At 38.6% G+C, this 21,391-nt stretch overlaps 1 protein-coding gene across 1 annotated transcript in view; it reads left to right on the forward strand.

Annotated features, from left to right (window-relative positions):
• LOC139725671 (aminopeptidase N-like) overlaps window positions 1-18,216 on the forward strand; it is a 61,838-nt gene extending 43,622 nt beyond the window's left edge. The window contains exons 4-19 of the mRNA XM_071636761.1: window positions 1,662-1,782; window positions 3,390-3,544; window positions 5,439-5,552; window positions 6,272-6,409; window positions 6,820-6,885; window positions 7,488-7,553; window positions 8,609-8,796; window positions 9,702-9,793; window positions 10,642-10,775; window positions 11,698-11,901; window positions 13,686-13,759; window positions 14,253-14,354; window positions 14,921-15,085; window positions 16,221-16,361; window positions 16,978-17,059; window positions 18,052-18,216. Of these exons, the coding sequence (XP_071492862.1) occupies window positions 1,662-1,782; window positions 3,390-3,544; window positions 5,439-5,552; window positions 6,272-6,409; window positions 6,820-6,885; window positions 7,488-7,553; window positions 8,609-8,796; window positions 9,702-9,793; window positions 10,642-10,775; window positions 11,698-11,901; window positions 13,686-13,759; window positions 14,253-14,354; window positions 14,921-15,085; window positions 16,221-16,361; window positions 16,978-17,059; window positions 18,052-18,216 (2,007 nt within the window). The remainder of the gene's footprint in view (window positions 1-1,661; window positions 1,783-3,389; window positions 3,545-5,438; window positions 5,553-6,271; window positions 6,410-6,819; window positions 6,886-7,487; window positions 7,554-8,608; window positions 8,797-9,701; window positions 9,794-10,641; window positions 10,776-11,697; window positions 11,902-13,685; window positions 13,760-14,252; window positions 14,355-14,920; window positions 15,086-16,220; window positions 16,362-16,977; window positions 17,060-18,051) is intronic.
• The last annotated feature ends 3,175 nt before the right edge of the window (window positions 18,217-21,391 follow it).

A 21,391-nucleotide genomic window follows, 5' to 3' on the forward strand; every position in this document is an offset into this window, starting at 1 on the left:
TATTCATGGAATGTTTACTGCAAGTCTTTTACTGTTGTTAACATGATTAGCATCTTATACACATGCAGATATAAAGCTGTATTGCATCTTATTCTTTCAAGTTTTGTTGCGCCTCGTGCATGCAGGCTGTAAATCAATGTTGAGGTTATATGAAAAGAAAGATAAAACCGATGGCAGTTTTTCCCGATAAGAAAAAAAGAATATTGGACACATGTTGGAAGGCTATATTAAATGATGAATTTAAAAGACCAGTGTCACCAATTGGTTGAAGTTGACAAGAACTCTCCTATATGACTGCATTTCAGGAATATTTGTTTACGTCGACTATAATTATGTTGCCTTTTTTATCTATTTATTTTGTTGTTGCGGGAATGGGGTTGGAGGTTGAGTAGTAACCTCTGTTCCAAGATATCTAAAGATAAAGCGATCACGTCAGAGACCTCTTCCAATATGCATTTTTTAAAAGTTACAGAATCATATTAAAGGAGGTAAATAAGAAATTGTAAAATTTCATTGAGTGTAAACGTTTTTGCGTTGATTTCTTTTTGTAAAATTGTCTGTTCTGCTTTCAGTACTTTTGTAAAAACATATAGGAATAGGCCATCGTTATATCAACAAACCAAAAATTTAAAGTCAACTGCATGGGTTTAAAGAGGAGCGACACATAAAGTCATTTGAAAAAAAAAATGAAATAAAAATGTCACACAAACACCGAACAAGTGCATAGGTTGCAGAAAGTAGAAACGTTCGGTTGTAGCTTCGGCAATGTGCAGCAATGTCTTCCTCCATTAAAACACATAACCCTCTGTGAGCGTTGTATGAGCGACCATGGAAAGAAACACCCCCCCCCCCCCAAAAAAAAAAAAAAAAAAAAGAAAAAAAAAAAAAAGAAGAAAAAAAAGAAGAAAAAAAAAGGAGATAAATAAAATAAAGAAATAAAAAGAATAATAAAGAAATAAAAACGACAACTCCTTAACGGCCAGAGCATGGGATCGATGCGCGGTGACATTTTCAGAATTACAAAGTATATTAAAAGAAAATCGAATGTAAAACGAATTCGTCCCCATTCGAATCAATTCAATCAAACGGAAAACCCCCGGTATAATTACCGTCCTTTCATGCATCGCTGAATGTCGGATGCAAAACGAATAACATTTTCAACATTGTATTTTGTTCTGCCCAATAGTGGCCAATGCCCTTATGGGCAGACTTGCAGACCATGCGTATCACACTGACATTTTTTCAATGATTCTCGTACACTACCATTTCACGATTACTAGAGCAGCTGAATTGAGCGCACGAAATTCCTTGATGCCCGTTAAAGACAAGTAAACTCATCGGATTCTATGTTGTATAACCTTCATAAAGTGCCAATATCTGTGTCAAAAGGGAATTGTCGTTTTTTGTTCTTCATGTGCGTGCGTGTGTGTGTGTGTGTGTGTGTGTGTGTATGTGTGTGCGTGCGCGCGTGTGTGTGTGTGTGTAATTTTTATATACTTGATATTTGTGCTTTTCTGTAATACAACACGCAAGGTCCTTCAAAAATGCAATTATTTGGTATGCTGGTTTACATTTTCTACATTCATTATTTATTCATGTATTTGTGTGTTTATGTATCTATTTGATACTTGTTTATTTCTACATCCATGTAACTCTTATAGTTTAGAGTGTGGTCGAGACCGGACGTGATCGCGCAAACCAACTTCGCCCTAGACGTCGGCGTACAACTCTTTAACGTACTGGAAGACTTCAGCGGCTTTCAGTATCCTCTGCCTAAATTAGGTGAGAAAGAAAAAAAAAACATGTTTTTGGTTTATTTTTTTCCATTTTAGATTTGATTTTCAAATAACGATGATGCTTTCACCTGTAAGTTAATTTTACAGAAAGGTCCTTATAATATGAAAATTTCAGTACTTTGTTGGTGTATAACTATCATGAATGTCAGTGAACTAATGTAGTTGAAGAGTGGCATTGAATGAAGGTGTTGCTTATAAACAGAGAGCTCAGCTGTGATTGATTCAGTAGATATAGAGATAATTTCAGATGAAAATAATACATAAGCCAAAGATAATAACATCCATAGAACATTATTCAATGGAATCACGTTATTAACTGCATTGGACAGTGGAGGGCACACTTTATATCAATATCCTAAGAGTATCCTGTCACTACACTTTATATTGCTACACTACTGATTAACAAGTTGCCCTATATACATCGACGTAAACAAGCATCGACTATTTAGTGCTTACCTGTAGCCATGCTGAACATGTTCAGCTATATATTTATCGAATTTGATGGAACTGAATGTTTTATTGTCCACAAATATAGGCCTAGACATGGAAATGTGCCTTCCATCAGCGTATATACATACAATAGATATACACAAATAACAATTCGCGAACAGAAAAAAACTTACCAGAAATAGATATTATTTATCAGTGGAAAAATGAGCAAAGAAAATAGGATTCCCGATAGCATCACAAATAACAATTGTTAAAAAAAACCCAGCAAATGCATAACACACTACATAGATCTAACAAACAAAAACATATTTTGCTCTAGTTGCTGTAGAAAACAATAGATAATGGTTATGATATTCATAACGCATTTTGCTTTATTTGGTAGTTTAGATAAATTCCATATTCATAATGTCACTATATACTTAAGATTCATATTACCGTTTTTTGTTAATCTTACCACAAGCATGTTCCGATGATTACATTCTGATTCACCCTTTACGCTCTGCGTTCCACATTAATTACCTCTCCATAGGTGTGTATGTGGAATTTGTACACATTCGACTCAGTGGCACAGAGAGAGCTTTAAAGGGACATTCCAGACGATTTTTATAATTTCACATCATGTAGTCCATAAATCGACAGCTCTTTGTATAGATTTGTGAAATTTATTGTGGTCCTCGAGCAGAAAAACAATACTCCGAAAAATCTTAATCAAATTACACTAAGTAGTGTTGATGACACAGGAGACTCACATATTTCAGAAATGTAGCGGTGTAATTCCATTACAATACCACTTGCTTAACAAGTTCACCTGTGTAGAATGTATGTATGCCGTCTTCTTTTGTTCTGCTTCCTTGAGCCCCTACTCTTGCATTCTTATGGTGAGGCTGCCATGTCATCATCCTTAATTGTTCATTGCAACTTGTAAATTTTTAAAACATTCTTATTCCTCAACCCAATCACTATGACTTCTGAAACTCGGTACCAGGTAAAACTAATTTATAGTTGTTCAAATGTAAAAGTCTGAAAATCATCCGAAGGTTTCCTTTGATAAAAACAAAACAGACAGCTACTCTCTCTCTCCCCTCCTTCCCCACCCCCCTCCCCCTCTCTTTCTTTGTCTCACTTACTGCGACCCGGAAGCAGATATGATTGCTCTACCGGAACTCATCCCAGCGGGGATGGAGAACTGGGGGTTATTGACGTATCGCGAGGATTTCATGCTCTACGACGAGCGCGAGACCCCCACGGAGAGTCTGCAGGCCCTCACCTTCGTCATCGCCCACGAACTCGGCCACCAGGTATAGAGAGAGACATCGGCACACGTTCTTCTTCTGACAATTACACTGTATTTGATTTGACGCGTTTTATTCGGTTTTGATGTGATTACTTTAGTTTATGTGCTATAATCATACAAGGTATCAGGTTATATTTGTTAACGGAATACCTAACCCCAAGGAGCACAGCATTCATACAAAATGATATAAACGTAGACCCTACAACGATCGAAGCGAAGCAATACGTCTAGAAGGGAAGACTACCTAACTGGGCAAGCATTCTGCAAAGGTATATCCTGTAATAAAGTCACCACCAATATCTAATGACCTTTCCCGTCACTTATACACTAGGGAATATACTAGTAACTTTCGTAACTTTTCGAGAAATATAAAGGATATGCAAACAAACACACACACAGGCACGCACACATGTAAACTTCAGGAAATTCAGGAAATTGGAGGAGATATTAGATTATCATAACAATATTCAACAAGGAAAAGTAGAAATTACGCGGTGCGTAATATATGTCCCCGCCGGAAGTAGCATTTTGTAACAAAATGTGCAATATGGGTAAAAAATCAAGGTCAAAGGTCAAAGAAGTCAAAGGTCAAAATTCTGTGTAGAAGTTTTGAAGCCCTCACCTAGTGCCATCACATAAAGCAAATGGAATCGAAATTGGGTTAGAAATGGCGAAGGAGTAGCATTTTGTAGCCAATGTACAATATAGGTACAAAATCAAGGTCAAAGGTCAAAGAAGACAAAGGTCAAAATTCTGTGTAGAAGTTTTGAAGCCCTCACCTAGTGCTATCACATAAAGCAAACGGAATCGAAATCGGGTTACAAATGGCGAAGGAGTAGCATTTTGTAGCAAAATGCACAATATAGGTCAAAAATCAAGGTCAAAGGTCAAAGAAGTCAAAGGTCAAAATTCTGTGTAGAAATTTTGAAGCCCTCAACTAGTGCCATCATATAAAGCAAACGGAATTGAAATCGGGTTAGAAATGGCGAAGGAGTAGCATTTTGTAGCAAAATGTACAATATAGGTCAAAAATCAAGGTCAAAGGTCAAAGAAGTCAAAGGTCAAAATTCTGTGTAGAAATTTTGAAGCCCTCACCTAGTGCCATCACATAAAGCAAACGGAATCGAAATCGGGTTAGAAATGGCGAAGGAGTAGCATTTTGTAGCAAAATGTACAATATAGGTCAAAGGTCAAGGTCAAAGGTCACAACTGAAATTCTGTGTAGAAGTTTTAAAGTTCCCATGTAGTGCTATCATATAAAGCAAACAGAATCAAAATTGGCTCATAAATGACAGAGAAGTAGCAAATTGAACATTTTGATCACACACGGACGCACACACGGACGGACGCACGGACGGACGGACGGACGCACGGACGCACGGACGCACAGACACACACACGTACGGAGCCCGTTTCATAGTCCCCTGCTCGAACTCGTTCGGCGGGGACAAAAAGGACAAAATAATATCAATGTCCTTTAATTACAAGTACTATGATACCAGTTGTAAATACTTGTATTAAAGCGTAATGGATGCAATTTGAGCGCATGTTTGGAAGAAATACAGTCAAACAAAAGAGGAGATAAAAAGAAATTTACCTAAGAATACGTCTGGATACGTGATAACATACGATGACAAAGCATGCTGAAGGACCCAAACAACTTCCTTTCTGCCATTGAAATACAGGTATATAGAATATGCAGTTACTACATGATAAGTCTCATGTAGGGCCTACTATGGATACACGAGAACAGCAAGATTAAGGTATGAATTACATAACTAATCATCAGAATTATATCAGACCTGCATAATTATACGTATGTCGAGAAGATACAGAAATAAAGCTGTACATATTATAAAGACAGTTTGATTATCATCTGCGTTTTTGCTTTACCGTAGTGGTACAGTAATCTGGTGACACAGATATTCTGGGACGAGCTGTGGTTAAAGGAATGCTTTGCCTCCATCATGGGTACCATTGCTCTGGAAGTCTTGTTCCCTGAGTGGGCGATGGTAAGCCACCAAATGGACTTATCTCCTATTTTATAGTCAACTACATGAGTAGTGACACTTCCATTAAAATCTTACTCCCTTCCTATAAACAAAACAGAAAACTGATGAAATATCATGAAAATGTACTATTGTTTTCGTAAAAGAATGGCATCGTCCACGTCATGCTAATTAGATGAAGACTATGATGTAACTGTCTCCCCAGATTTCAAATGGTTTACGTTCACACCTCAACTCATTTCCCTGATTTTTTTTTCAAGGAAAAGAAATCCTTTACATGAAGTAATTCAAACGTTACGGACCTCACCAGTTTGAAGGGGTGCGGGGGGGGGGGGGGGTGAGGGAGCCGGTCGATAATTCCAGAACCATTGGTTATTGGATAGGGCCCCTACTTGTTTTCTGGGTGTTTTTTTTTTCATGTAGTATAGCAATTTGAAATGAGTTAAGGAATTGTTAGATTCCGTAGGTATTCAAAACCATTAGCAAATTGAAGATAAAGATAAGTTCTTATTTCCAGTCAAATATAATCATGATCATATTCATTATACATGTACATCGTGTAGTAATGTCCCAAAAGGAATAGACCTGTCGTTTATCTTAATGAACATGACCTTTAAATAGTTCAAGAAAGGAAAAGCGGGGTGGAAGAATATTTGCAAATATGCAATTCAAACGTCTATGAGCGTTGTAAAGGTTAATGGTGTTTTCCCTTCCTCTTACAGTGGGATGAACAATTCGTGATCAAAGAACTGCAATCTGTCATGAAACTTGACTCTCATGTGACATCACACCCCATACAACAACCCGTCCACAAGGCCGGTGACATCATGGACAATTTCGACATGATCGCCTACCAGAAGGTGAGTATACTACGGTCTACTAGTTTAGTTATTGGTCTATCAGTCTTTTCGTCTACTAGTCTTGGGACCAGCCGGCTACAAAGGCTCTATCCTATCATGCCTATTCTTATAAGTTGCCGTTATATTGTTTTCTACTCATACTCGAAAGTTTGATGGTTTTACGATGGTCTGAACACTGTTAAAAAGCAGTCTGTAACAGTTTATGGAATAAACAATCCATCTAAACGTCATAATACAACCTAAAGAAGTTACTTAAGTAACAAATATATTTAGTGAGGAAATCAACTTCAAATTTTACTGTCAGGGCAAGAAACTTTGTATTATGATTGAAATACGCTGCGAGAGAGGTTAACTGCATTAAAGAAACATTTGACTGTCATGGTTTTTATCATATGTTACACGTTTTGCAGAGCCCGGCCATACTTCGAATGCTAGAGCACAGCATCGGCTACAACGACTTTAAAGACGGTCTGGCGGTGAGTCGTCACGTGATTCATTAACCCTTCTTCTTCCACATTGTGTCGACAGACATACGACCTTCACGCTAACTAGACGCATTAGCTCAATACGTGTTAACGCCTAACAAGCTGTTGTGGGCGTGGCTGAAATGAATAGACTACTGCTGCGGATGTTTTTTTTTTTTTCTTTTTTTTTTTTAACTTGGTCATCAGTGACTTTCTTTCTAATACAAATTAAGATTTTTTTTCTTATTACTTCCACTGTAGTTGTAATTATGATAATTATTAATACTTGTAATTACTAATCAATAATCATGACCATGATAATAATGATTTTTACTGCAGTAAGCATTATTGTTATCATTAGGTTCATTACAATTCTCTTTCCACAGATTTCACTGTAATTATGTTATTGAAATGCTAAATACAAGGATAGGAAGAAAGATTCTGTTTCAAGAAATTTGATTTTATACCGCAGTAGACTGTCAAGTTTGCCTCTCTTATTGAAATCACATACCCATAATTATGGTGAAGCTTCACAAAATAGGATGATGTCGTATCCAGGAAAGATCTAATGCAAATTTCACTTCTGTTGACCGTGTTTGTCATAATTTACACAGGTCTTCTTACAAAGCAAACAGTACAGCAATGCAGACGCGTGGGACATATGGAGAGCTATGTCTTCGGTAAGCCTATAAACAATGATTGTCATTTTATACAAGAACTGGTAATTAGGGATGATAACAAAGGTGGTTTAGTTTATGCCCTCTCTCCTTAATGCTCCTTGGCTCTATTCTTGCAATTTCCGACTGGGTTTCACCAGCATGTAGACTGACTTCTTTTATCTTTTCACTGTAAGTACTTGAACCATTATTTATTTATTTATTTATTTATTTTTTTTTTTTTTTTGGGGGGGGGGGAACACCCAACATTCCACTTTTGAGACCATTCGTTATCACAAATTCACATCGGCTCACATTCGTGTTGGCAATTTGGGCATAATCCATACGTCGGGCATAGTGTGCTATTAAAAGAATAATTGTTTGATATAATCGAATGTTCACCTTATGACCTTTTCCATAGCTATAGCTAGTACAATCAAAGAATTCCTTGACTTATCTCCACTACACCTAATAACGCAATAATATGTCAACTGCATGTAAGCCTGCGATTTAAAGGGACATTCCAGACGATTTTCATAATTTCACATCATGTAGTACATAAATCAACAACTCCATGTATAGATTTGTGGAATTTATTGTGGTTCTCTAGCAGAGGAATAATACTTTGAAAAACCTTAAGCAAATTACACTGAACAAGGATGATGACATAGGAGATTCACATATTTCATAAATGTAGCGGTGTAATTCCATTACAATACCGCCTGCCTGCGAGTTCACCTGTGTATAATCTATACATGCCTTCTTCTTTTGTTCTGCTTCCTTGAGCCCCAACTCATGCATTCTTATGGTGACTGTGCCATGATTGTCATCATCCTTGTTCGTTGCATTTTTTTTGTTCTAAATTTTGAAAATATTCTTATTCTTCATCCCAAATGTCACAAATTCTGAAACTCTGTCCTCAGTATAACTAATTTGTAGTTGTTCAAATGAAAAAATCTGAAAATCGTCCGGAGGTCTCCTTTAACTACGACATTGATGTATAGCATTATATGTATAAGGCGTTATCATTATGTTGTACTTTAAAAGCGAAACACGAGTATATTCTATCTGTCTGTCAGATATCGCATGGGGAGGACGACTATGTAGATATCAGCCGTATCATGGATCCGTGGTTGGGTCAGATGGGCTACCCTGTGGTCACCGTGTCACGTGACTGTCGAGACACACCGGGCTTGGTCTGTTTTCATCAGGAACACTTTCTCCTCGATCGTGACCCCGTCAGTGAAGTGCCCGAGTCAAAATACGGGTAAAATTATATGGCCGTCACTTTGTCAGTGCATTCAATGCTGTACGTTTGTAATTTGTTTGAATGTAGGCGACTACTCGGAATAGACAACTAACCTAACAATGCAAGCGATACTCTCTAAAAAAATCGGGTGAAAATGCTCACTCCTAAAAGAGTGAATACAAAAAAAGAGTGAATTTAGAGTGAAATTAGAGTGAATTTTGAGTGAAAATGTTCATTTTCACTCGTTTTAGAGTGACCTCAGGGATCACTCCAAAATCTTCGAGTGATCCCTGAGGTCACTCCAAAATGAGTGAAAATGAATATTTTCACTCAAAATTCACTCCAATTTCACTCTAAATTCACTCTTTTTTGTATTCACTCTTTAAAGAGTGAATATTTTCACTCGATTTTTTTAGAGAGTACAATAACGTTAACGAAAGTGAATGGTACAACCGTTATTTTTTTCTTTTCTTTTCCTCTTCGCTACGTGCTCTCACACGAAAGGGTTGTTCCCTTCGAATCTTGCTTCTGCCCACTACTCCAAAACCCTGCCCACCCCCCTTATTCGAATTATTTTACGACTCGTTGATACACTACCTTGACTATGACAGTACAGTATTTATCAAACTCAAGTACAATACAATACTCTCTACAGAAACATTAAACACATCATTCGCTTGACATGCTAAGCACAAATAGGTTTACCGTCCACCAGTCGACTGTACACAATGATGTCATATCTAAAATTTCTAATTGACCCGATTTTGCTGCAGTGTTTCTGCAATAAAAACAGACACTTGTAAATATAGTTATAATTATTGTATACTTGTATACTTATATATGCATGCTTCTGTGTATGCGTATGTGTATGTGTGTCAGTAAAATAATGTATTTAATTCATCATACAATTTGACGTCACACAGATACATCTGGCCCATACCTATAACTTTTACGTCTGCTGCGACGGGCCATGACGTCATCCTTCCGGGGAACCACTGGCTGGACTCGAAGGCCGGTGAGAGAATTGTGTTTGCAATAGATACGCACCTGCTACCTGACCTAGCTTTTACTTCGTGTAATTGACTTAACTCTCATTATGTATCTTTTTCTTGTACACTATATTATGATTATGTCTTCAGAAACAATTGTAATAGCTCTGCAAATCAAAATGAAGTGTCGTATGAAGTCGTCCCTCTTTTGTGCATTTATATTGAACGCTTCAGCTCAGAATCACGGTGGTATAGGACTTTGAACAGCAGGCATATAGTAATGCATTTCAAATACATAATCAATTGATAATGTAAATGCAGAAATTTCGAAGGTTATAATGATCCACTCAAGCGTATTATCACATCCCCCTTATCATTACCGTCATAATAACAACTACTGCAACTTATATGTTTGGTGACAAAATAAGCACAAAATGTACCAGCGAGAGAAAGTTCTGAAATTATTATGATCCATTGTATTTATTTCTTAGCTTTTGTATAAGTCCTCTCCATATTCCTCATCGTGTTCTCTTTCCATATCTAATTTTCCTTCTTTAATTCTATCTTGCTTGTCACAAAACTCTCACCAAGTAATGAAAAAAAAAACACCCGAACACTGCACTCCATGTTTGTTTGAATGCACTCCAGAATCACGTGAGAATAAGAAAACAATCGGTTTATAATGAAACTACAGTGTACTCAGTCAAAGAAAGCAAGGGAGCAAAAATAACAAAATATATCAAAACGTAATATCCCTATATTTCGTACACCGTTCCGCCTCTGTTCTCGTAGATTGTGTAAGAACGTTGTAATGATATAACTAGACAATTTAAATTTCGTTCATGATATACAAAATTTCAACGTCCGTCCGCAGGTCAAATTTCGATGCCGAATGTGCGATCTGACCAGTGGATCCTCATCAACATTAATCGCACCGGTTTCTTCCGAACCAACTATGACATCGACAACTGGCGACTGATTTGTCAACAGCTTGAAGAGGATCACAGGGTATGATAGCCTCTTCATTCGAAGTCATTCTTACCGAAACGATCGTAACCACTTGGCGGTGCTTTTGCTCAGTCGGTAGCTCGTCACCCTCCCAATCAATATGACCAGGGTTCGATTCCCGAGTCGATGAATAGCTGTCATCCCCTCCAGTAAGAAGCAAAACACTCTGCCTTTCGGATAGGACATGACATGGAGATCCCCAGTGTCGCAACTCATGCACAACTCATACATTCATGATCTCATAAAGATCCCGCTTCATTCATTGATCGCTATTACATTAAGAGCAAGGTGCATAACCCGATGAAGTGGTCTGCCTCACACCCAAGTGGATCCCATGGAAGACCAGACATAATGCAGCTAAATATGACCTATCCAGTCATCTTCTCAGATGGAAAAATGAAACCAATAAAAAAAAACGAAGCATGGCCAACTCATTTGTATGATTTTGACATTAGCCCTACACAACGCATTCATTAAACAATCATCAGATTCACAAGTTCTTCGTATCTATTGTATAGGTAAATTGATTAGGTGAAAAAAAAAGATCTCGTCAACTCTTCTAGTTTTGGCAAATCCTCCATCTTTCTCTATTCGTAATCTACTGAAGATGTCAATGTATTCCTCACATCAGTAACTACAGCGATGATGCTCTGGTAACTGTTTGAAAGGCACAGTCTTGAAAGCCAGCAGTTTTATGAAAATTTCAACACAAGCTGTCATCGCTTCTTCGTAATACGCTCGGTGTTTCTGATAGAAATAGGCCTAAATCATTCATATCGTAATGGAAAAGTAAATGCGAATGCATAAACCACAATCATGAATGTGAAAAGGATCGTTCGGACAAAGCGGCAAACGTATTCATTACCACAATTTTCGTCATCAGTGTCGCACTCATTCTTTTCCGTATCGCATTTCTGTGTAGAGAATTTCACCGGCAAGTCGAGCGGTTCTAATCGACGACGTCTTCAGTCTCGCCACGGAAGGTCGAGTGAATCTCTCACTAGCCCTCGACCTCACAAGGTACCTCAAGTATGAGACAGAATACGTTCCATGGAAGGGCGCCCTTGTGACCTTTGCCTACGTGGACACCATGCTGCGAACCACTCCGGTCTACGGCATATTTAAGGTATGCAGTATAACAGGTGACACGACATGTGCTCCTGCGACAATTGCTCCAGTCCTATTTTCTCCAAGGACTTAGGGTTAGGGTTAGGGTTAGGGTTGTAATAGGGTTTTAGGTTCAGTTTGATGAGAGGATTTGGATAGGGTTTTTCTTGCGGGTAGAATTTATGTTCGGCTTAGTGCGCATATAACATCATGGGAGCGATTGTCGCAGGAGCAAATGTCATGGAACCGCAACAACATTGTGTTTCTCACACTGCTGGAGCGGCTTTGCGGGTACCGTATCCACATTGAAGAGTGCGACTGAAATATTACTCTTAAGCCCGCCGCACACTACACGATCCGACTGGTCTTAAAGTCTTAAGCCAAGCTGGGTCTTATTAAGACCAGTCGTACGACCGGACACCGCACACTATACGACCAGTCGTAGAAATTCAACATGTCAAATCTCTACGACTGGCGCTAAGACCCAGTCGTACGACCAGAAAAGGGCAAGACTGTGACGTCACACTTCTATAGTCTTAAGGTCTTAAGACCGGTGAATCGGGGCAAAATCGTGTAGTGTGCGGCGGGCTTTACTTTTGAGAAATCTGCAGCAGGTGCTTAAATTTGGACTTGAGTTCCGGATCTGTCTTACGCAATGAAAACACTGAAATGCACCGAAATTTAAACAAGAGACCGAAAGCTTGCAATTTCCTTCCGATGGGCTTGGCTATTACAATGAATTTCCTTGCTTAAGTGGCATGACCTATAATATCAAAGCGCCCATATGCCATCTAATAAGATATTTTAGGGACATTGGTGGTAAGCCCTATACATGAGAATGACTGCTTTATAGATTAACATAGGACGATGCATGGTCTAAACGGATAAGAAAAGCAATTATACGCCAACGAAAGCATGCTCTCACAGAAACCTATTTTCAAGACTGGAAGATTGTATTCCCTTCTTTTATTTTACTTCCTTTTTTTAAAGTCAGCGAGTACTTATTTGTATGTGCAAACTGAGAAGATTGAGTGGGTTTCATCATTGGCGTCACCTAGCACTCAAAAGGGCTGCTCCAGTTGGCATGACATTAATCGTCCCCCCCCCCCCCCCCCCCCACTAAGGTGGTCATTCTGTACCGCATGCGCGTTCCCGATTTTTCGGGAAAGGGGTACATTTTACGGGCTCCAGTCGGGGTAGACATCCAGAAAAATAATTGAAATAGGGGATCTATTAGTTTTCTTTCCAGAGATATCTTTAAATAGAGGTAATTTTCACATCTTTCCCAAATAATCCTGAAATAGGGATCCGAATAAGATCATGTTTCAACCCCACGGAAAAAAAAAACCACAACAAAAAACGGAATGGAGGTAGTGGGACTTCTTGATGTTTGCCCAATCTCCCGAATGTACTCATGATACTGAGGACATCTCTTGCTGCAAGGCATCCCCGCCGGCCTTCTTTTCGCAGGACATTTCGGCCACATGCACTCCACATACGTCATGCTGCTTTAGCTTCCCTTCCTAAAACTTCAAAAGGGGGTAATTTTGCTGGTTTCCCTTCCAAAAGCCCGTGATAGGGAGTCAAAATCCTCACCCGGTTCCATTCCTTGATGAAGGTTGATATCTCTAAGAATCTGAAACGAACATATGCCTGTGGTTGACCACGGGGGGCAGGGTTGTGGCCCTTCCATAATCCGAATGTTTCTACTTTTTGTTGCTCACTATTGAATGAGGGAATACATGAAGTCACACTTTTGACTAAAGCCTGCATTGTGTAACTAAACTACACGTTTGTTGTCAGGAATACCTGCTGTACCAGGCCAAGACTGTGTATGATTTCGTCGGATGGAACAACACAGGGCCTCATCAGGAAAAGTAAGACTCCCGTCGTAATTTACACAACTCCTTTACTGCTGCAGCCATACCGTTGAGAGGAAGGGAAAATAACAATAGTGAGAGCGTCTTACATTTACTCCAAACATCAACTCGTTGTGATTTGCGCTTCATTTTTTAAAATATGTTATTAAAGTTACAGATAGAGAGAAACGAAGATGATGAGAGATATGAGGACGAAGAGGAGGAAGAGAAGGGGGCAGAAGGAAAAGAAGAACGATTGGGAAAGAAGGATGGAAACTTCTATCATTTTGATTCCGAAAAAAAAAAACCTGTGCAGTTCTGAGCGGTTACATTTCGTAATTCCAATGGCTCGTATTATTAAGTTCAGTTTTTTTCTTCCCATCTACATGTGTGTTTTGTTTAGGGAGTGCGAGTACGCGTGGGTGTATACTCAGCAGTTAGCCCTCACCCGCCCCACGCCAATGCCTGTACATTCTTAACTCTCTCGAGTAACATGATCATGTCATCATAGGTTACTGCGTGTGGTGATTCTGCAACAAATGTGTGCCTATGGACATCAAGGATGTATTGAAATGGTGCAAGAGCTATTTGAAAACGCCACCAGTGGCCAAACGTAAGTATCCAGATACGTGTAAAGGACGATAAGACTCTTATTATATGCATTACAGGGGCTGATCCAGAAATTCCGTAAATGGGAGGCGCCTTTGCAAAATTAAAGGGGGGGGGGCGCACGCATCCCCATTTTTTTTTTTTTTTAGGGGGGGGGGGGGCGCCTGGTGTGCCCACCTCTGGATCCGCCACTATATCTTCTTGTCATTATGTATTTCATCCCGTTTTGCTTGCTCTTGGTAACTAGATATTAAATTGAAATGGTGTAATAAGTCTTATCCCAAGTCTCCTGAAATTAGATTGACATGCACACTATGAGCGCTGCAGTGCGGAAGAATACCGTAGATTAGATTAGAATGATGGTATTGTGGTTACAAATCAAATTGCTACTTATAGCATTTGTTGCTAACAAGCATAAGAAAACCCACGCATAACAAAAAAAAGATAATGCCCTCTTCATTGCTCTTTGCAGAACTTATACGAACTTGTACAGCTGTACTACATGTACTAAGTACTAATTGAAACAATGTGTGACTTCAGAGGATGGTATCCTCCTCTTCTACGCTACAGGATCCCTCCCGACTTCAGAAGCTTTGTTTACAGTGCCCGAGTGGCTAGTGGTGGTATAGGAACATGGGAGTCAACGTGGAGCCAGTATAAGAGCAGTACGGCGGCAGAAGCGAAGAACTTCTTGGCGGCTCTGTCGGCAACCGGGGAGCCGTGGCTTATTAACAGGTGGGATCGAGAGTTCAGCAATGGGTGCATGGGTGGTGACGTATTTAAGGCGCAAACCATACAAGGCATAATGCACAAGGCATAAGGCCGAAGTGTGGTGTTAAAATAGTTATCTTCTTTTTTTTGCGCTCTTTAAGCCAACTTGTTTTATTTTTGTTTGTTTGTTTGTTTGTTTGTTTGTTTGTTTGTTTGTTTGTTTCATTTTCCATCTGAGAGGATGGCTGGATAGCCCATAACAAACAGTTGCACTAGCTGGTCTTAACGCGAAGATGTTAGCCATTAGGCGTTAATAGTTGCAGTGGGTTAAACATTACAAAGTAAAATAAGTTTCGAGGTTGGAAACAAAACGTTCTTCTTTTTTTCTTTCTATTGAGATAAGATCAAAGTAAGAGCCACAAATAAAGACTATACCTTACTTGGATCTGTGATAAGTATCACTTGGGATATCTACAACCGACTGTAAGCCTCTGTGATATTCCATTCGCTGTGATAATGAATTTTTCTTCTGTTGTCGCTTCCGGCAAGCAGACCTACTTTTCTTGAGCTTGCCCTGTAAGCTTAGGGCGATAAATCCAATTAAAATAACAATTTAGGCTGTATTTTATTCTATTCTCTTTTATGTGTCTGTGCGCCATCTGAATCTGCAGCCACTAACTTCGTTTGTCTGCTTGTGTTGCTTTGAAGATTTCTTCTACATCTTCTTGTTTCTGCACTTCATATTATGTCATTGTCATACTATGTTCAGAAACATATTAAGCGTAGTAGTCTTCGCATAAGAGCGTTGATCATTGTGGGCGAACTCCACGAAAATTGGCTCACAGCATATTGAAGAGATACAGACAATACTAGTCAAAATGAAAATAAATGTTGAACTTCATGAGGTCATTATAAGGTGGACAGAATGAAAACTTGTATACTGTAATTTGAAGATACTTCGACAGGCTTTTCTCTTTTCCTTTCCCTTATATCTGTACGAAATACGAGTTAAGTTTGTGCTGAAGTTTGCTATTCTGGTTCTGGGAATTTAATCGTCGTACAATCTCGCAGCAGACATCAGCCATTTTCTATGTATCAATCTTTACGGTCTTTCCATCATTTTACAATATTGTATGACATCGATTAACTCTCCTTACAGGCTACTGGCACGCACACTAGATCAAGAACAACTCTCGGTAACCGATGCCGTGAGTGTATTCCAGTACGTTTCGAAGAACCCGATTGGAGGATACCTGGCGTGGAACTTCTTCAGGGACCAATGGGAATTCTTGAGAGACAGGTGGGTGGGGCACTTCGTTCACCAAAGAGCTGATTGGTGGGAGGAAACGAGAAAAAAAGGCAGGCCTTATATCTATAGTTCACCTAAAGGTAGCCTCCTCAGTGTTACCATCACTGTCCTTCCAGAAGGCCCTGCTATCATCGTGAACCCAGCGTTGCTAGGTAGCCCTTGCGGGTAAAACAGCCGAGGGATCAAATCATGGTCAACTCTATACGGATTATTGTGGGTAAAACATATGGGGATGTCTACACTAGCAGAATTGAACTGATATATAGTTCAAGAGACTAAGCCAAATCTATCCTAACGTTTTGCAATCATGTCCACGGGCGAAGTGATCTCTTCTTTTTGACGTCTGCAACACAAGTACTATTGACGTAATACGATGTTTTGTGAAACCCTATTCGTATCAACAAGTATTGAAGATAGACATTTACGTGTTCAAGATAGCTACTTCTACTTCTATAGTGACAAGAATACACTAATACTCCATAGAAGCAGATCGAAATTCATATCTGCATATCAAAACTGTTTTTAAGATCACTCGATCTTGCTCAAGGACTTCAGAAAAGACTAGATCAGTTTAACTCTTGTGTTACCTGCTGCGCTCTGTTTCTAGGTACGGTTCGGGACTGTTTCAGATGAACGACATCATCACAGCAGTGACTGAATGGTTCAACACTCGGTATCAACTTGAAGAGGTAGGCTTCTTGAGATCGGCTACGCAAAGTTATGGTCTTGTTCGTATCCTATGTGACAATGACACTTGAGCAGCAGATTTAAGAAAGAGGAGAGGACTGAAGTGAATCCGATGTATAATCTCTGTAAACTGTAAATGTTGCTTAGGTTGTTCTTTTTGCTTAAAAAAAAAATAAAAAATCTGTCGTTGAAACACTGGCTACTTCGTTAACGAATTCTTGGGTGAGACAACCAATGAGAAATCAACGAACGGAACACTAATGATGTACACCATCAAAAACTGACTACTTTCTGGCCCGGATGCGTCAATGGTTCGTTGACAAAACAATAGAGTATAGACGCACAAATGGTTTTACGTGTATTGCTATCTGGGTCTATCTTGTGAAAAACCTAGAAATGGGTTTTGATGGGGCAAAATTCCCAAACGCGAGAGAATCGACCACGTTCGATTTTTTTCGGAAACTCTTTCCAGTTTCCAGCTTGTCTCAGAAACGTCTTCGCGACGTCTCCTTTAGTGTTGCGGCCAAGTCGCGGTGACTGATTTTGCCATGACTCCCCCGAGACATCTCCTCCAGTGAGATTGGCCCTAAAGGGAAACTTTTGCGAACAAAACATGCATAGAATGTAAAAGATTACTAATACGGTCTATTGACAAAAACAGAGTCAAGGGTATTGAAGTCAAACCCCAGCACATTTCTGTTCGTTTCTTTAACAAAAGAATTTATTTTTGAAAGTGAATGGATGTGGACTAGGAAATGGATGACAGAGAACAAGATCATGGTACCATTCCAGTCAATTCCTCATCCCAAAAAGCAAGCAAGCAAACAAGGAAGGAAGCAAACAACAGGCAAACAAGAGAGTAACATGCAGTGAGCGTGAAAGAGATAAAGGAACGGATATGAGCGTTTTGTGCCTTGTTTAGTCATATATAGCACTATGCAGAAAAACAGTGTCAATTTGATTAGAAGAGTGATATTTCCGTTTCTCTTTTCAGCTTGAGGTGTTTATATCCAGCAAGAGAGAAGACCTGAAAAACTTGGCAGGGGCAAGCAGCTTTCAGCAGGCAGTCGACACCACAAAGGCTAACATCCGGTGGATGGCGAAGAATTATGGCCAGATCGAGGAGTGGCTGGAGGAGTGGAAAGCCGGAACGTCTTGAGGGAGACTACTCTACAAGTATCTTGTTCGCACGCTAATTTATTGATTAGAAAGAAAAAAAAAACAGTCTTACGCACAACGTTTGGATATGAAGATCTCACTAGGGCCGGAGTGTGCGTCAACTTCACGAGCTGGGCGAAAAAGAAGAAATTTTGATTGGTGTAACCAAAGTAACCTGCGCCAAAGGCAAACATGACATAATCAGCCGTATTGGCTTAGCAACGTCAATATCCAAAGTTTTTTTTTTTCATATTTTTTATAAAGAACACCAACAACTCTGCCCTTAACCACAACATCTCATTCACAAGTCATGCAAATCAGCATGATTCATTTCCTTGTGATCGCGGTAATTTTCGGTTGTTATCCATTTTTCTTCTTGTCATACTGTTTTACTAATCTTGCTTTGTGAGCCTCCTTTACTTTTAAAAAGAAAAATTTCATTACGATATGTTTATGAACTTTACAGCACTACCTTCACATTCTTTGTAACATACAGTGTACATGCTCTAGCCAGCCCAAGCATGATTAAAGGAAAAATAGTAATCATACAACTAATTGTTGAGGATTTAACAACTAATGAGATTACCTTTAAAAGAGAAGTTCACTTTTCTAACACCGAGCCGCAAGTACACAATTGAGGTCTGACAGTTTGGACAAGGAGTTATACATTATAGCAAGTTTCACGATTTTGTTTAAATGTTGCCTGTCTATGAGATGCAGTCCGGCTGATGAAATTGTGAGCAGTCAACAAATAGGGCAGTGTCTTTGAATCGCTGTTTTTGTTTTTTGTTTTTTCATTTTGTCCCTTTTTTGTGTATTGTTTCTTCTTGTTGTGTTTGTTCCAAATCTTTACTTGGGCTTTATCACACATTTTCCCATGGCACGTGATACATGTATTTACATGGGAGACTTAAAAGCATTGACGGATGGCGTGGATAGATGATAATTATATTAACATTTGTAACAGTTTGTATTTTCATATTGACGTGTCGTATATACAATGTACAAGTAATTGTTTGAATAGTCCTATTTTGTCAATTTGTACGTACTGAATACCTTTGATAGTATATGTATTGTACAAGAGTATTGAATCTTACAGCATATTAAGCATTGAGATGTGATTATTGAGGAAAAATCAAAACCCCGAAAAACATGGCTTATCGACACTGAGAGAGGTATTTGTTTACATTTGCTTGATGTATAATATTTTTCACTGTATATGAAATGGATAGACACGACAACATTATGCAAAATACTTACACAGCATCATGGGTATATAAAGGGCAGCAAGTAAATGCGCACTCTATGTTTACACTTGAGTAACAGTCAGGCACATGTATACTCTGCACGCGGACGTTCGGAAAGTTCGGGTACAAATTAGGTGTAAAGAGAAAGTAGTCCGTGGAATAATGCATGTGTGGATACGTATAAATTACACTGATATCAGTACGCATGGTAGCACTCAAGTACATTGGATAGTATCTTGTACACACCTAGAAGAAGAAGAAGAAGAAGAAGAAGAGAAGAAGAAGAAGAAGAAGAGAAGAAGAAGAAGAAGAAGAAAAAAAAAATGTCGTAGGAGGCAATGTTTCCTTTCAGGTTCTCCGTCCGTTGTTCAGCTGATATCGGAATGATCTAAATGACATAATTTTTATTCCATTTATTTAATGACCGTGTTTGAGCTTCAATGGGCTCAGGTCAAAAGTAACTGCCAAATTTTGATCATATGACACATCTCTGTTTTTCACTAAAAAAAAAAAAGGCAAAAAAAAACCACACACACACACACAAAATGTCATATTGTGAACCTCACCAAGAAAGTCATGGAATTAACACAATGTAAACGACACAAAAATAATGGACTTCTGCGGTATAACCGAATTCAATAAAACCATTTGAATGAATGTTATCATAAAAGTGCATCAACATAAGTTTTGACATTGCAATTTACTAATTTCGAGCTATGAATGTTTCACTATACTTCCCCGCAAAAGCAAGACATCATGGACACACTCTAGACCTAACAGGCACATAGCCAGATAAAAGTTAGCACCTCATTTATACTGACAAGTCTGTTCAGATAAACCTCAGAGCAACTACAGTATTTGATGTATATTACTGACATTAGTAGCAAGTGCACAGAGAAAATATCAATGTTTTTATAAACACTGTGAATTCTTAATCTCACTTACAGTACTTTGAAATTCCAGTAGACCATGAATACATGCATGTATTTTGAAGGAAGGAATACAAAGCCTATGCCTTAATAGTCTAAAGTCAAGATTACAGCTTTAGGTGATTGTAAACACAGTTTGCGTCAAAGACTATTAAATTAATTTCTTTGTCTTTGAAAAGAGCAAAAGAGCAACGAAGCAGAGTACTAGTAGTAGAAACTAAAACCAGCTTGTACCTGTTAGTTTTGCTTATGGTACAACTGTATTCCTGTATTTAATGAAGCAATGTATAAGACATATGAAAAGAATAGTACTGAAAACACAAGGCAAGCAACAATGACATTTGACAAGTAATCATGGAAGGCACACACTTCCACACATTTTATTTAAATAAGTGGAAAACTCATGAATTATTAATAAAGTAAGGTGAAGGTGGCACTTTCAACAAAAATATTTCTCACACAAATGTGTGTCACATAAGCTATTCACAAGAACAGGTGAATTTGGAAAAAACAACGAAATATATATATATATACATATTCATATGAACATCCATGAATCATTTGGAAAAGTCTACAATCAATATTACGAAAGACTGGATTTTTGATGGTCGCCCCATCCCAAACTGTTCTGACAAGACTCCTCATAACATACACCTGTTTTTAACACAGTATTCCATACCGGTATGCCCCTGTGTACACTTCGTGCATATCATGTACTTTGGATCGGTGATTATGGTATGGTACTAGCATCTAATGCTCCCATTATTATGATAATCATCATCATCATCATCATTCTGTTGTTATATTATTATCATTATTATTAGTGTCATAAACACTCTTATTATCATAATTACACTTACTGTTGTTATCACCGTTATCATAAATAGCATTTACCCTTAGCATTTTCAAATGCTCTCAAAATGAATACATGTAACTCTTGCATAGTTTTTGAATGACCCGAACATCATGATGCTACATTTCATGAATCTTCAGTACAGTT

This window comes from Diadema antillarum, unplaced genomic scaffold (genome assembly GCF_040938485.1).
Source record: "Diadema antillarum isolate AM-2024a unplaced genomic scaffold, OU_Dant_1.0 seq00000053_RagTag, whole genome shotgun sequence".
Lineage (NCBI taxonomy): Eukaryota > Metazoa > Echinodermata > Echinoidea > Diadematoida > Diadematidae > Diadema > Diadema antillarum.